Genomic DNA, 17,385 nt, shown 5'->3' on the forward strand with positions numbered 1-17,385 from the left:
GGCTACGTTATTGGTTTACATGTAACAAACAGAATAAGGTAAAGCAACAGTGTGCAATTTTGAAGGTTGGGTCATAAAAGACATTTTGGCTTCTGCCTTCTCTCAGATCACCTGCCCAATACTGTGAGAACATTCAACTTGCCCTATGGGCCAGTCCACATGGCTAGAAATGAGGCTCCTGCTAAAATCCACAAGAAATGGTGACCTCCAGCCAGCAGCCAAGTAAGCCTTTTAGGGAAACAGATACTCATGCCCCATTTGTCCAAATGACTAAAACCCTAGCTGGTATTTTGACTGCAACTTCATAAGAGATTTAGAGCTAGAACCATCTAGCGAAGCCATTCCCAGATTCCTAACCCTCAGAAAGTGTATGAAGTACTATTTGTTCTCTCAAGCCTCTAAATATTGGGGTAATTTATTACACAGCAATAAATAACTCATATACATAGTTTCAAAGTGCCTCCCCACAAAATACTTATTCACAAAAAGAAAACGAGTAACTACCAATCAAGAAGCTTGGAGAATACCACAAAGTAAACGTCACCAGTAATAACGCAAGCTACCTCCATGTCAAACATGCAGAGCTTGAATCTAATTTTGAGTAAATCCCAGACAGACCTAAACTCAGGGATTTCCTGCAAAATAACTGTCTTGTAACCACAAGAAGCTTAGGTGTATGAAAAGAAGACTTGAAGATCTATTCCAGACTGAAAGAGAGACAGAAGAGACAGGACAAGGAAATGCAACAGAAAATTCTGAACTACTGGTGACATCTGAATTAAATAATATTATCAATGTTAACTTCCCGATTTGATGGCTGCATTATATCCTTATTTGTACGAAATAGACTCTAAAGTATTCAGAGATGATGGGAACATCAGGTCTTCAAATGACTATCCACTGGTTCAAGGAAAAAAGTTTTCTATATTATACTTACTACTTTTCTGTAAATTTATGATTCTTTCAACTATCTATATGCATGTATACACATATACATTTACAAATATAAGCATATATATATATATATATATATATATAATTTTGAAACAATCACAAATTTACAGAAAAGTGGCAAGTGTGTGTATGTGGGTAAGTATACATTTAATAGTGGGATGCCCTTAAGGCATTAAAGCTGGAAATTATGTTTTCTCACAAGTATTGTAATATATTCTCAGTAAGGGCAAAAACAGACAGCAAGTACAGTTATAAGATGAAGCATTCTATGAAATTATAGTACATTAGAAATATCCATTATATAAAGTACTTTTATTAGGGGAGATAAGTATTAAATATTCAAGGAAGAAACCTATCTCCAGCTCGAACTTTAATAAATATTGATGGTATGTGTCTAATTAACTGCAGTGTAAAATTACTAAAATGAGAGTTCTGTAGGAAAATCATAGGATATTTTTTCAGTATTATTTTTATATCTCCACTCTGGAGTGGCACGCTTTATGCTAAGCTCTACTGCTCCCCACCTCTGCCAAAAGCCATCCTCTGGCAAAAATGAGAAACTTACTCCAAATAGATAAATAAATGAATAAATAGATACATACATAAATAACTAGATAAATAAAGGTTTCAACCTTTTTCAGAAAGATATACCATGTTATTATAATCTTGAAAATTAAACTAACATCAAAGAGCATCAGACACATCAGATTTTATGTAGTAATAGCAATAGACTTTTACACTCTTTGAAACACAAAAACACTCATAACTGTTATCTATCCTGCCAGTGGGGTAGAAAGCCAAGATGGCTCATTCTCAAGATGAGGGCAAAGAGGAAGATGACAACACATCACTGATATGCCTCCTGCTGCGTGAAGAACCAACAGCAAGTATCATTAGGTAAAACGTCCTTGACTCCAGGCAAGAGAATGTCCATTTATTTCAACAGAAAACCATCCCTCAATTCTAAGCCCAACTTAAAAACTGAATGAGAAGACTATGTACATGATTGAGAGGGCTGAAACGAAAGCCATGGTCCATGGATACGTGGTAGCTTAACAAGCCTTGACTTGCTAGAAGGAGGGTGACAAGCCCTTACACTCAACTGCATCTCTGGCACTCAGCTCCAAACATCTTTCCAGGTCTCTTTCCTTTGCTCTCAAGCTAATTGTGGGTATAAAAATATCACCTTCAATATAATGATAAACATTTAAACTCTTATTCACAGGAATAAATGTACAATGTAAGCTCTCCACAAACAAAATGAAGAGTGCCATCATGGACGAAGCACTAATCTGAACATCAGATGTTAAATGCTCGGTGCAATGCTCTCTCTGTGTGGGACTATTATTGTTCAAGTTTCCATTTTCTCACCTCCTGAGCAACAAGAATTAAAAGAACAACACACTAACTTGTCCTACTTTAAAAACAATAACATGTCATTCATAATCAGGAGAAAAGATACATGCTAATAAAAAGTGTTAGTGGTAGGAATAATTAATTGCCATGAAAGCAAAGATAACTGATAAACTGAAAGGCATTAAGACTTGCACCCAGCAGTTCAAAAGAAAACAAGTCTGGTAATCAAATTCTATATCAACTTGTGCCAGTGCTTCACTTATTCCTAAACGAATGAAGTATCAAAACTACTAACAGTATGGATCCTTCTTAGTGTATTTTTCCTGTAATAATTATTCATGTATTTGGGGGGCACTTCTCCTCTTTATTCTAAGAATGCTACAACACTTAATTTTTTAAAAGAAAATCGATTTGAGGGTGCCTGGGTAGCTCAGTTGGTTGAGAGTCCGACTTGTGAGTTCGAGCCCTGGATCCGGGTTTGCGCTGAAAGTGCAGAGCCTGCTTTGGATTTTCTGTCTCCCTCTCTCTCTGCCCCTACCCCACTTGCATGTTTTCTCTCTCTCTCTCTCTCTCTCTCTCTCTCAAAAATAAATAAACATTAAAAATGTTTTAAAAGAAAATCAATTTGTTTTTAAGATTTATCATTTACGGGGGTGCCTGGGTGGCTTAGTCAGTTAAGCGCCAGACGTCAGCTCAGGTCATGATCTCACGGTTCGTGAGTTCGAGCCCCGCATCGGGCTCTGTGCTGACAGCTCACAGCCTGGAGCCTGCTTCAGATTCCTTGTCTCCCTCTCTCTCTGCCCCTTCTCACTCTGTCTCTCTCTCTCAAAAGTAAATTAAAAAAAAAAGATTTATCATTTACATACAGAAACATTTACACTTAGCAAAGATATAAAACACTTCCATCACTCCAAAAATTCCCTCATCCCCTTTTACTCAATTTCCCTCTCCCACCCTCCAGGCAACCACTGAGCTGATTTCTGTCCCTTTTCTAGAATATCTATAAATGGAGTCACTGAGTAAGTAGCTCTTTAAAATCTGGTTCCTTTTGCCAAACATAACACTTCTGAGAGTCACCTATGTTGCTGGCTGTATCAACAGTGCTGTCTTTTTTTAACTGCTAAGTAGTATTCCACACACATGTAAGAATCACATTTGTTTATCCATTTACCAGCTTATGGACAAATGCAGTTTCTGGTTTTAGGCTGGTATGAATAGAGCTGCTATAAACATTTGCATATAGGTCTTTGTGAGGATGTATGCTTTCATTTTTACAGGATAAATTCCTAGAAGTGGGATTAATAGGCTGTGCTAGGGCCAAGTGTATAAAACAAATCAAGCATATAGAACTAATCATCCTCTGAAGTAGTATTCCATGTAGTTTAAAGGTCACACATACACAAAATTCCACATACACCCCAAACCAAAAATCCCATTCTAAGCCTTTCACATGACTCCCAATTGCATGTATTACTATTTAATAACTGCTCTGCAACAACAGTGGTTTCTCAAGCCAAGGAGATCTACCCAGGAGCTGGAACTTGGGCACTAATCCAGAGATTTCTATTCAGCTGCCCTGGGTAAGGCACAGGCATTGGTACTTTTCCCTGTTCTTTTTTTATGTGCTAGATTCTCTTTTTTTATTTTGCATTTTAAAAAGCTTCAAACATACGAAAAACAAAGGCAGTAGTGTAAGAACCCCCATTTACCTATCATCTAGAGTTAACAATATTTTACCATTTTTACTTCATTAATTTTTTTCTTACGGATGTATTTTAAGTCTTAGGCTCTGCGAACTAAGCTAGCTGGACACTTCTTAGTAAATATTTAAAAAAAAATTTTTTTTAACGTTTATTTATTGTTTTTGAGAGAGAGAGAGAGAGAGAGAGAGAGAGAGACAGAGCACGAGCAGGGGGAGGGGCAGAAAGAAGAGTGAGACACAGAATCCGAAGCAGGCTCCAGGCTCCAAGCTGTCATCACAGAGCCCGACACAGGGCTTGAACCCACAGACCGTGAGATCGTGACCTGAGCCGAAGTCAGACACTTAACCAACTGAGCCACCCAGGCACCCCTTACTGAAGTATTTTAAAATAAAACACAAACCTCATGACATTTCACTTCAAAATAGTTAAAAATTCATCTTTAAAAATCAAGTCCATTTTCTTACATCATTACAATACCATTCTCACACCAAACCAAACAAAAAATAATTTGTTTCTACCATGTAATAGCCAACCACATCCAAATTTCCCTAATCATCAAAGTTCGTAACATGCATTAGGGATGAACCATTGATTTATAACCTGTGAAACACAATATGACTATTTTTTTCCAGTTTTTTCCACATTTAAGAACATTCATTTTCTAAAGAAATTAAAAACAATATCACAAAGCAAAGGAGGAAAGGCACTTAATAAAATTTACCTGAAAAGATCCACCTCATGAACAGTAGGTAAAATAACAGATATATGTGTGTCTGCCTGAGATAAAAGAGAAAAAATACAGAAGATATCACTAAAATTTACAGAAATTCATTTTTTAAAAATGCCTATCTATCTTGTGATCAATAAGCCATATTGCCCTATCTTTTAAGATTCTCTTCCTCCAGGAGCAGCCACAAAGAGATTGGGCCTTAGCAATCCCTCCTAACACAGCAGAAGGTCAAGGATGACAGATTCCTTGGATAAAACATTAATCTAATAGTCAGAGGACAGATTAATTCACAACTGCATTATACCAGTTGATATATGTATATAACAGGAAAAATTAGTTTTCCTACTGCTTTCTATTTTAATTCAATTCAAACAATGGGAGTGTTAATATACCAGTTAAAACATTTCAAATAAAAACTTCAACCGGGGCGCCTGGGTGGCTCAGTCGGTTGAGAGGCTGACTTCAGCTCGGGTCATAATCTCACAATCCGTGAGTTCGAGCCCCACTTCCGGCTCTGTGCTGACAGCTCAGAGCCTGGAGCCTGCTTCAGGTTCTGTGTCTCCCTCTCTCTCTGCCCCTCCCCTGCTCATGCTCTGTCTCTCTCTGTCTCAAAAATAAATAAAAACATTAAAAAAAATTTAAAAAAAAACCAAAAACTTCAACCCCACCCATGAACAGATGTGACTGTGGGGGAAATGAAAAGCAATCATAACTACAGAATCCTTTGACTGAGTTTCCTAAAAACAAAAGCCTGTTGACCATTCTTCTAAGAAGGTAAGAGGTTTTATGTACTTTCCCCTAGTCCTCACAGTTACATTATAAATTGAGTTCTCCAGTGTCTGCTAGATAACAAACAAGAAAAACAATCTGAGAAACATTAGAAAGTTTATTATCAATTTATTACAAAATTATTTAATGGGATATTTCAGTAATATTCAGAAATATAAACCCAAGAAGCTCTATATTTGCTAGTTTAAGAATTCTGTTAAAGAGACTATATATGCTGGATTATTCTACCACAGTACCACACTACCTGCTGAGTTAACTGCGCTATTTGAGTTGTCCCAGGCTTGTCATGACATGTGGGAATCTGTACCTTGAAGAGACAGAGAAGAAATTAACTTTGGCTATAAAAGAATGTCCTTTATATGGTCTGCGACTCCCACTACAACGAGGGATCAGAAACACTCTTACCACTAAAACAGTACACTCAGCAATGCATAAAAATCCATAAAAACAAAGTATTTATATCAGATTTTAAAACTACAGTCTTATTTATCTTTAGTCACAGAAGGTAAGTGAACCAATGTCTCCATATTCCCATACACATGGAAATCACTAACTCACTGAGAAGCAAATGTGCTGAAAAACAGAAAAAGAGCATCAACTTCATACTGCTTCCTATTTATTGTTCCATTCTTTGCTTCATTAATATACACACACCCAAACACACCCTCTCAAGCTTGCCAAATTATGGGATAAATCTCACAGGAAACCATGAGAACTCACAACCCAGAGCTAGGAGTACCACTTTGATAATCTCCCAGGGAAAAAAACAGAACACATCCTACAGAAGTAAGTACATCTAAAAACACAGCATTGCCAAAAATAAGTCCAATTTGAAAATGAATTGCAAAAGCACTACAGCACATTCATACAAAGCCTGAGAGCAAAATGCTATTCCATTTTTAAAAAAAGAAAAGAAAACTGAATAAAAGCACCATATCCTGGGATGGGCATGTTTGGTCTGACATCACACATGAAGAAATTTATTACTAAGAACCAATGGCTTTCCTAATTTCTTCCCATTTTTACTAATTCATACTTGACTCTACAAGTATTCTGCAATGCCACCCATCTCTGGAGGGCCATGGAGTTGCAGAAGTCTCAAAGGCTGCATTTACAGTCACATGTATTATACAAGAATGACACCCTTGTGTAAAACTCTAAGGATGAAATGGGACAGGTAGCCCCTGGAGTTGTGTAACTAATGGTTCTGTACAGCAGGATGAACTGTGGGATCTCTAACTCCTCACATACAAATGATAGCAATATTGACATTGAACATTATTAGGAAGTTAAAAAGCAAAACTCATCTATGAACTTCCTAGAGTTCTCTAGAAAAGGAGACAAATGAAATAAAAGCTATTACCTTCATTACAACCCCCATAATAGGCAGGTGTAATGTCTTCCCTGGCACTGGGGCAGGCCATCGATCAACATCATTACAAGCTGAAAAAATAATACAATCTTTCCTTAGTGTAAGTTCAAACTGCAAAATATGAAAAATGAAACATTAGAAATTAGAACTCCAGGGGCGCCTGTGTGGCTCAGTCATGATCCTAGGGTCGTGGGATCAAGCCCTGTATCACACTCTGCACTGAGCATGGAGCCTGCTTCAATTTCTCTCTCTTTCTCTCCCTCTGTCCCTCTCCCCACTTACATGTTCTTGCTCTAAAATAAAATAAAAACTAAAAAAAGAAAAAATTAAAAAGGTAACAGAAAAGTAAAAGTGGTGAAAATATCTTGCATTTCACCAGAAATACACCTGTGTTCTTTTTTTTTTTTAAGTTTATTTGTTTTATTTTGAGAGAGAGAAGAGAGAGGGAGGGACAGAGTGAGAGGGAGAGAGAATCCCCAAGCAGGCTCCGCACTGGCAGCCCAGAGCCCAACATGGGGCTTGAATTCATGAACCATGCATGAGATCATGACCTGAGCCGAAATCAAGAGTCAGACATTTAACCAACTGAGCCACCCAGGCACCCTGAAATATACCTATGTTCTAAGATACAAACTAGTTCATAAATTTTTTGAAAGGGAGTTTTCCTATTCACTTATCACTACCCAAATTAGCAACAAAAACATAACACTCAATAGAGGCCTCTGCATTGAGTGACATAAAGATTTGTTTAAACACTACTCTGAGAAGCAGAGCTGTCAACTTCATATTTGTTCATCATTAACCTAATAAATAGGCATCATCTATGCTGCAAAAGGAGATAATAAAAGATACGGTCTTTTGTGTTTGTAGGTAAAGATGAAGAATAGCTTTTCATCTGTCTCCTACCATATAGCCCTTACAATTCTTCTTTTTTAAAACAATTTTTAAGAGATATTTTTTAAGTTTATTTATTTATTTTGAGAGAGAGGGAGAGAGAGTGGGTGAGGGGCAGAGAGAAAGGGACAGAGGATCCCAAGCAGGTTCTGTGGTGTCAGCTCAGAGCCCATCATGGGGCTTGAATTCATGAACTGTGAGATCATGACCTGAGGTGAAATCAAGAGTCAGATGCTTAATTGACTGAGCCACCCAGGTGTCCCTAGCCCTTAAAATTCTTAATTAAATTTTTTAGAAAGTCAACTTTATATTTATCAGCCATTTCCAGGAAAATTTTTAAAACTCCTTCATAAAGTATCTAAGTCACACAGTATTTAACTTACCTGCTTCCAAATAAGGTTCGCTCTTTTCAAAATACTCTGGTGCTATCTGTTTGAGCACGGTATGAAAAAAATGAATGTAAGGTAGTTTGCTGATCAAAACCAAGGACTGGAGAGAAAAAAGAAACATGATTTTTTATTTTACTGATGATTATAATTTAAATTTGTCATTTCTTATAAAATCAATTACTAACAAGCTAAATTCAGCAAAAAGTGTGGATTTTGAAAGAAAGTTTTTGCAGTAAACGGTTAAAAGAAAAACTACATAAAACTACAGTAGCAGAATGCAAGAACTTTAACCTTCTTATTACACCTTAAGAGCATAAGGGCATATTCACAGATTCTCCTGCTCTCCAGGAAAAAGAATTTCCTACAAAGAGACAAATATTATGGATAATTTCCAAGGCCTCGCTACTACTGTCATTTGCAAAGCAGTTCTACCAGGAATTAGTGAGATGAACTCTTCCTAATATAGGAAGAGCAAATTGTGATGCTTTTTCAAACTAAGACCTATGATTGCTGTTATTTTAGTTTTCAATGATCATAACCATATACTTAGAAACTCTGACTTTATAGTTGGGCCAATTCAGATATGGATTATGCCAATTTTTTCATCTATTTCTCTTGAAAACTACTTTTTACCTTTCCATCCAATATCAATTAGTGGTCAAGGCACATTCTAGTTACAAAAGGTAAAGGTGTGTCCCTGTTAGCTGTAATTAAATCAGAACCAATTATTATTTTTAATGATGATTGGGATTTTTTAATTAACTAATTAATCAATTTAAGTAATTTCTACACCCAATGTGGGGCTCAAACTAACAAACCCAACATCAAGAGTTGCATGCTCTTCTGACTGAGCCAGCCAGGTGCCCCTAATTTTTTTTTTAAAGAAAATAAAATGACTGTACATTTAGAATGGAAATACTAATGATTAAGATGTTGCTAAGATGTAATTTAGTGACTCTTAGCTGTTCAAAAAAAGATACTGCAGACTTTTATTAGTTGTAACGATATTAAAAATCATCTGTTCATTCTTTTCCTCATCCCAAAATGTGGAAATTAAGCAGATTCATTTGGCTTTTAACAATTTCATACAATATGTATAACTGTCAGGAATCTAGCACAGAGATAGCAGAAAGGCAAAATTCAATCCCAGTTAAAAATCTAGGGACAGGGGCATCTGGGTAGCTCAGTCGGTTAAGCATCCAACTCTTGATTCTCAGCTCACATCTTAATCTCAGGGTCCTGGGCATGAGACCTACTTTAAAAAAAAAAAAAAAAAAAAAATCTAGGGACAGGTATCTATAATCTAAAAAAACAAAAAAAAAGTAAGTTCTAGTATGTTTAAAGATAAAATATCAAAGACTTTAAAGACTATTCAGTTTCTATTTTTCTAGCCACAGTATAAAAACAATTTCCCTATTAGTGCATATGAAATTTACCTTCTGGAAGTAGCCTCTTTTTAGACTTTTATCTCGAACTTGTCGGAAATACACATATCCGTAAAAATAAGCAGGATCCTTCTATGAAAGAAGTGACAAATAAAAAAATACATATTGCCATCCTTTTGTTATTATTAACATCACATTCCTTTACAAACCTGAACTGAGATATGAAATACACACAAAGATCTAGTTATGCTTTTCCACCAACACAATCCTGATAGTAACTGGCAGATATAAACTTGGAGCTTGCCCAAAGGTGAAATAATTTCAACTAAAGTACTAAAATCAGATTTTTCCCATTATAACCTCCTCAGCTTACGTTGTTTATTCATGTCTGTACTAGTTAATAGACGTCAGGAAACAATCAAATTCTACGTTTTCTCCAATGCTACATGTATATTTTTAAATTGTGCCTACAAGTATGAGTTAGGGGTCAGTCTTAATAAAATGAAGTATCCTAATGTAAAATTTTGAGAGAGAAAAAAAGGAGTTAAATGCCAATCTGAATGTTACATAATCAGTTCTATTTTTACCTAATAAAAATGAAACACCGAAATATTTATCAAAATATAATTTGAAAGTAAATACATTCCAAAAAACATAAGAAGTTTTTACATCCTAATGAAATAAACTTTAACCCAGTTCCTAACTGATTATTCTTTGCACAAATATTTATTGACCATCTACTTTGAACAAGGCATTGTGTTACAGAAGTTAAAAGATGCATCAGATATAGTTCCTTAAGAAGACCACAATCTATGAGGGACAAAAACAAACCTCAAGGTAGGTACTATGAAGAAACCACAAAGTGTTACAGGGAGGCCAAGAGGGAAGAGATTACTTCTGTCTATGGGGATCAGTAAAGATTTCATAGAGGCAGCTGTTTTCGAATGGGGCATTGAAGGATGCATAGGAGTTAAACAAAGACAAAAACATCCCAGGTTTAGAGAGCCAGGAGTTTGAGCAAAAACAAACACACAGAGACTGAAAAATACAAGCTACCTCAGGAAAAAGCACATAGTTCAGTTTGGTTAAAATGTGGCACATGTACAGAAAGGAGATAAAGTTGGAAACTGGAAACGTAAAGGTCTTATCTTGGAAGGCCCAAAAAGTGAGGACAAGGAAATAGCACTATCATTGCCTCTTTATTCATTAAGCAACAGATAGCCATTTTGTATTTATTTTTATATAATATATACATGTACTTTAGCTGACAACTCTGTATACAATACATTACATTGAAAAAAACCAAAAAGATGGGATGTCTAGGCAAAATTATTATCCTCATCAGCCCTCAATTCCCTCATTTACAAAAGAAACTCTCAGAACACTATGAGGACTGATGAGATAACACAAGCTTATTAATACAGTGCCTAGAATATAAGCACCAGTCAATAGTAACTATTATTATCAGTTGAAAGAATATGTTGATAGCGAAAGCAAAAGGTCATGGAAAGGAGTAGATGGCTATAAGACATTTCAAAGGTAATAGCTTTGCTAACTGGGAAAGGGTTCCTGTCATTACTGGAACCAGAGAGGTTAACTGTAAATGCTGATTTTAGGCAAATGAGGTCATACTGGATGTGCTGATAGGACATCCAGACGGAAATGTGCCTCACACAGTCAGAGATGTAAATATGGAATACCAAACAGAAGCCTATACTCTGAAATCATCTAAATTATTAAAATTGTTTTTAATAAATAACTGGAAAACAAAGCTCAAAAAGAGACAACTACAATTCTATCATAAAGTAGGGAATCTTCAACTCTAAGTGATATTTACTGGTATGGTACCACCCCAACTCCACATCTAAACAAAGAGGTATTAACAAATGAAAGAAAACCACCTCAACATTCTAATTGATTTCTAAAATTCACAGTGGCATTATATGTTTCAAGAACAGTAACTTTGTAAAGTTTCTTTCTTTCACATGCTGAATCCTTATGAATTAGACTCACTTAGGAAATCTAACAGTATAATATAGTAATAACACAAAAGTAAAATATTTCTGAATGCTTTAGAGGTAACTGAGTTCTAAAGTTTCCTCTCACATGGACATTTTTTCTATTGCTACTTTTCCAACCTTTAAGTAAACTGGTAAATCTTTGTCATAATGATCCAGGAGACAATGCAGTGACACCCTCCTCCCAGAAGATTGTCGAAATCTAAAACAAAACTGGGTATCTCCAAGACAACCTAATGAAAACAAAAATGAAAGTAATTAAGAATAGCATAGCATAACATTTATTTACCCAGATTCATCAAATGTTAGAGCTAATAAGGTCCTATCAACCGTTTAAACCCATTCTATCATGTTTTAGAAGAGAACAAGGAGATCCTGAGAATTCAAGTGACTTGTCCAAAGCTACCTTTGCTGGTTAGAGGCAAAGCCATTAGCAAAACATGCATCTTAACTCCTATGTCTCCTTACTATTTTCCTATTCCATTTTCCCCAAGTAATTAAAAAAAAATTTTAACTGTTTGCATGTAATGTTGACTCACAGACATAATAATGAGAAAAGGAAGCCAAATGCAAAAGGACGTATACAGTTCAAATCCATTTATATAGTTTTTGTTATTTTTTTTAAAGCAGGCAAAACTAAACTATAGTGTTTAGGGATGCATACTTGGGTGATAAAAGTATAAAGAAAAGCAAGACACTTATCACTGTAAGAATCAGAATTGTGGTTGTATTTGGAGGGAGGAAGGAAACAGTGTTTAGGAGGGGACATGAGGGAATATGAGGGGGCTTTTAAGGCGCTGGCAAGTTCTATTTCTAGACCTTGTATGTGTTTTGTATTTCACAATGAGAAGTTTTTTTTTAAAAAGACATAATATAGCAAACTCAGGAAGAGCCCAAGTAATAGATTCACTATTTTCCTCATTTTAATTGAAAAGGTTTTTGATTAGGAACGGCTGGGTGGCTCAGTCAGTTAAGCATCCGGCTCAGGTCACAATCTTGCAGTTTGTGGGTTCGAGCTCCGCATTGGGACCTGTGCTGACAGCTGGGGGCCTAAGCCTGCATTTTGTGTCTCCCTCTCTCTCTGCCCCTCCCATGCTCATGCTCTGTCTCTCTCTCTCTCAAAAAATAAACATTAGAAATAAAAATAAAAATAAAATAAAAGGTTTTTGATTAATAAAGTCTTTAAACATTAATCATTTCTACCAAACCTCTTAAAACATGTAAAATTTACCTAAACTATCTGGCAATAATTACAAAAAAAAAACATAAATAGTCTAAAAAGTCAAAGACATATTAAGTAGCTTATCACTGAAATTCTTCCTGGTTATTATATTTAAGAACTAATAAGATTATATTAAATATGAAATGTGCTCAAGATTTTATTATTTACTATTACACACTGAAGTACTTATATTTTCTTAGCACGTGAAGTTCTCAACAAAGGAGGTAGAAACTTGTTAATGTTTAAGTTTTTTTAAAAAACAACATACCTAAATGCAGTTATAGAAACTAATATTTCTTATTTATTTTTAATTTTTTTAATGTTTATTTATTTATTTTCAGAGAAAGAGAGCACACGCGGGGAAAGGGGAGGGTAAAAGGGAGAGGAAGAGAATCCCAAGCAGACTCCACGCTGTCAGCACAGAGCCCGATGTGGAGCTTGATCTCCTAAAACATGAGACCATGACCTAAGCCAAAACCAAGAGTTAGCTGCTTAACTGACTGAGCTACCCAGGTGCCCCTAGAAACTAATATTTCTTTGGTGATGAAGTGGGCAGGGGACTGGAGGATGGGTCAAGTCAATTTCTTTACTTGTTACAATAGATAGTTTAAAAATAAGGAAAACACATGAAACCTGAGATAATGGAAAACACTCCTAGCATTGTTTTAGTTCAAGAGATTTATAAATTGATGGTTCAATTTTTCCCTTTATTAGACATTTAAATATTGTGTTTTTTTTAAAAAAAAAAGGGAAGAAAGAGCCAACAGACATGAACAGATGCTCAACATCACTCATCATAGCAAAATGCAAATCAAAACTACTATGAGATACCATCTCATTCCTGTCAGAATGGCTAAAATCAAAAATACAAGAAATAAGTGTTGATGAGGATGTGGAGAAAAAGGAACCTTCATGCACTGCTGGGGGGAATGCAAACTGGTACAGTCACTTTGGAAAGCAATATGGAGATGCCTCAAAAAAATTAGAAGTTGATCTACCCTGTGATCTAGTAATCACACTACTGGGTATTTAGCCAAAGAATACAAAACCTAATTCAAAAGAATATATACACCCCTATGTTCATTGCACCATTATTTACAATAGGCAAATTATGGAAGCTGTCCAAAGGTCCATCGATAGATGAGTGGATAATATATACACAATATATATACACACAATGGATTATTATTCAGCCATAAAAAAGAATGAAATTTTGCCACATGCAACAACAAAAATGGATCTAGAGAGTACAATGCTAAGTGAAAAAAGTCAGAGAAAGACAAATACTACATGATTTCACTCACATGTGGAATTTAAAAAGCAAAACAAAGGAAAAAGAGAAACACAAACCAAGAAATAGACTCAACGATAGAGAACAAACTGATGGTTGCCAGTGGGGGGTGGGTGAAATAGGTGATAGGGATTAAAGAGTGCACTTGTGATGAGCACTAAGTAACGTATAGAATTGTTTAATCACTATATTGTACACCTGAAACTAATATAACACTGTATGTTAAAACATATTTAAAAAAAAAAAAAGAAAATGCTACTAAGAAGTACACATTAATTTCTCTGAGACACATCATAGGATAGAGCAGGAAAAGATAATGGATTTTAAGAAACAGATACGTAGCATGTGGAAAATGCAAAGAATGCTGAATTTTGTGAAAGGGAAGTAATGAAGCTCCCATAGCCTTAACTCCCTACCCATCCAGCTCCATTCTCAAATCACGGGCATGCTGTGAGAACTTTCCAGTAATCAGCTGCACCCACAAGCTGTACAGAATTGGTCAGGAAGACAGTTCACCAAATCAAAAAGCTTTAGCCATGTTATCCTTGTCAACTGAGGTAAATGGTTCCTGTTTTATGTTTCAGAGGTCTGTCCCTTCACACACTAAAGGCTACTAAAGAAATATCAACTCTTGGGGCACCTTGGGTGGCTCAGTCAGTTAAGCGTCTGACTCTTGATCTCAGCTCAGGTCTTGATTTCAGGGTCATGAGTTCAAGCCCGTGTGGGGCTCCACGCCAGGCATGAAGCCTGAGAAAGAAAGGAAGAAAGGAAGAAATATCAACTCCTTATCTTGCTAGACCTGTGTTCTCCATTCTGACCTCATCATTATGATGAGAAAGGAGACATTACAGATTGACGATCAGATTTTTTGCATTTGCTATGCAGAAAATGATACCTAGAAAGAGCAAGGAAATCCTGACACCCTACAACCTCATCAAAAATAAATCTCTACTGTTAGTATGAGCCATTCAGTTTGTCAGTGTAACAAGAGACTGCAGCTCTACACAAGCAACATAACAATTACATGTGAAAAACGGTTACATGAATGTGATCGTGGGGGAAAAGTTGGGACCTGAGGACAAAGGCACCACGATCAATGGAATCTAGTCCCAGGTCTGTCAATAATTAGTGTTCTAGAAGTCACTTAACCTAAGATTCTCAATTTCCTTGTCAACAAAAATGGTATCATAAGATACTCTCTAAAGTCACTTCTAGTGGCTATGTTCAATTATTCTAAAATAAAACTCCACAACTGACCTATAATTGTACTGAATTCCAAGCATCCTTTACCCAACATATTCACTAAGCTCTACAAAACTCCAAAAAGACCTAAAAGTTATGCTATTTGCACCACACCTTTCTGATTATTAACATTAAAAATGAGAAAACATTTTAATGGAAATCATTTTTTCCTTATATAAACCAAGGTATAGGGATTAACTTACATAACTTTTAAGATCAAGTGACAGCTCTCCAAGGAAAATAAACCTTAATATGGGTTCTTGATCAAGAGCAACATAAACCCTTTCCTTTGATAAAATAGCAAGTATTAAGAAAGCAGCAGATTTGCTCAGTAAAACCCCACAGCTTTAAGGTAAGTTCCAGTTTAACTAATCAAGACCATGGTTACTAGCCTAGAAAACAGAACTAATAAACCAACACTCTTTAAACCAAGAAAATTGCTGTGACCTTTCCCCACCATCCTTTTCCAAATAACTAAGTTCTTACAACAGAAATCAAACACAATCCCAGGTCAAAATTATTTTCATTATATTTTGTCACTATTTTGGAAGTGATTTTTCCCTTTCAATATATGAGTTGAACACTACTATTTAATGAGTGCTTATCCTGTTCCAGGCACTGTTCTAAATGCTTTAGATATATTAACTCATTTGGTCTTCATGCTTCTCAGGTACATCCCATTATCATTCCTGTTTATGAAGAGGAAACCAAGGCATAAAAAGGTCATGTAAACACCCAATAAAATAAATCTCCTAAATGGCAGAGCAAGAATTTAAATCCAAGAAGTTTGACTCTGGAGCTGGTACTCCTGACCACTGCATCATACTGGCTCTTTCAAGTCAAGACCTAAAAAACACTCCTATTGATATGAAATATCCAGAGTATATAAATCCATACAGGAAGTAGACAGGTGGTTGCCTAGGACTGGTGGGGGGTGAAGTAGGTGGAAGGGAAATGGAGAATGGAGTTTCTTTCTGGGGGACAAAAGTTTTCTAGAATTGATCGTGGTGATAGTTGCACAACTCTATGGATATACTAAAAATCATTGAATTATACACTTTACATGGGTGAATCATATCTCAATAAAACATTTTTAACGCGACTTTATTGCCAATTGGAGCAGAGATCAAAAGCTTCTTCACTCAAAAAAAAAAAGTCCTTCTTTGGGGCACCTGGGTAGCTCAGTCGGTTGAGCATGCGACTTTGGCTCAGGTCATGATCTCATGGTCTGTGAGTTCGAGCCCCCCGTTGGGCTCTGTGCTGACAGCTCAGTGCCTGGAGCCTGATTCGGATTCTGTGTCTCCCTCTCTCTCTGCCCCTCCCCCGCTCATGCTCTGTCTCTCTCTCTCTGTCAAAAATTAATAAACATTAAAAAAAAAAAAAGTCCTTTTGGGCGCCTGGCTGGTTCAGTCTGCACAGTATGCAACTCTTGATGCTGGGAGTTGGGAGTTCAAGCCGCATGTTGGGTACAGAGGTTACTTAAATAAATAAACTTAAAAAAAAAAAAAAGGTTAGAAAAAAAGTCCTTCTGAAAAACACCCTTCAGATCACACTTCTTGAACTCACTGGTCTCTGTGCCACACAGTTCATTCAAGTAAGGAGCTGGTTCTTTCAGTCATGGCTCTTCCTACATAAATGTCACATGGAATACCAAGAAGAGCTTTCCCTCCATATGGTCAACTAATCTTCGACAAAGTAGGAAAGACTGTACAACGGAAAAAAGACAGTCTCTTTAACAAATGGTGTTGGGAAAATTGGATGGTGACATGCAGAAGAATGAAGCTGGACCACGTTCTTACACCACACACAAAAATAAATTCTAAATGGATGAAAGACCTAAATATGAGACAGGAAACCATCAAAATCCTAGAGGAGAACACAGGCCGAAACCTCTTTGACCTTGGCTGGAAGCAGTGTAATAGACACGTTGCAGAAGGCAAGGGAAACAAAAGGAAACATGAACTATTGGACTTCATTAGGATAAAAAGCTTCTGCCCAGCAAAGGAAACAATCAACAAAACTAAAAGGCAGCCTACAGAA

At 36.2% G+C, this 17,385-nt stretch overlaps 1 protein-coding gene across 3 annotated transcripts in view; it reads right to left on the reverse strand.

Moving 5' to 3' along the window:
• The window catches only part of DENND6A (DENN domain containing 6A), a 65,851-nt gene that overhangs the window by 26,133 nt on the left and 22,333 nt on the right, over positions 1–17,385 (reverse strand). Inside the window, exons 4-9 of one of the 3 annotated variants that reach the window (XM_047095334.1) lie at positions 11,711–11,823; positions 9,624–9,701; positions 8,182–8,287; positions 6,896–6,975; positions 5,777–5,839; positions 4,735–4,790 (exon numbers count right to left, since the gene is read on the reverse strand). In XM_047095334.1, coding sequence (XP_046951290.1) covers positions 4,735–4,790; positions 5,777–5,839; positions 6,896–6,975; positions 8,182–8,287; positions 9,624–9,701; positions 11,711–11,823 — 496 coding nt within the window. Of the gene's footprint in view, positions 1–4,734; positions 4,791–5,776; positions 5,840–6,895; positions 6,976–8,181; positions 8,288–9,623; positions 9,705–11,710; positions 11,824–17,385 lie in introns of all 3 variants that reach the window. The other 2 variants (XM_047095333.1, XM_047095335.1) reach the window with 2 other exon arrangements.

The sequence above is a fragment of the Lynx rufus genome, unplaced genomic scaffold (genome assembly GCF_022079265.1).
Source record: "Lynx rufus isolate CCGP_SWC_20201006 ecotype Redwood Valley unplaced genomic scaffold, mLynRuf1.p SCAF_4, whole genome shotgun sequence".
Classification (NCBI taxonomy): domain Eukaryota; kingdom Metazoa; phylum Chordata; class Mammalia; order Carnivora; family Felidae; genus Lynx; species Lynx rufus.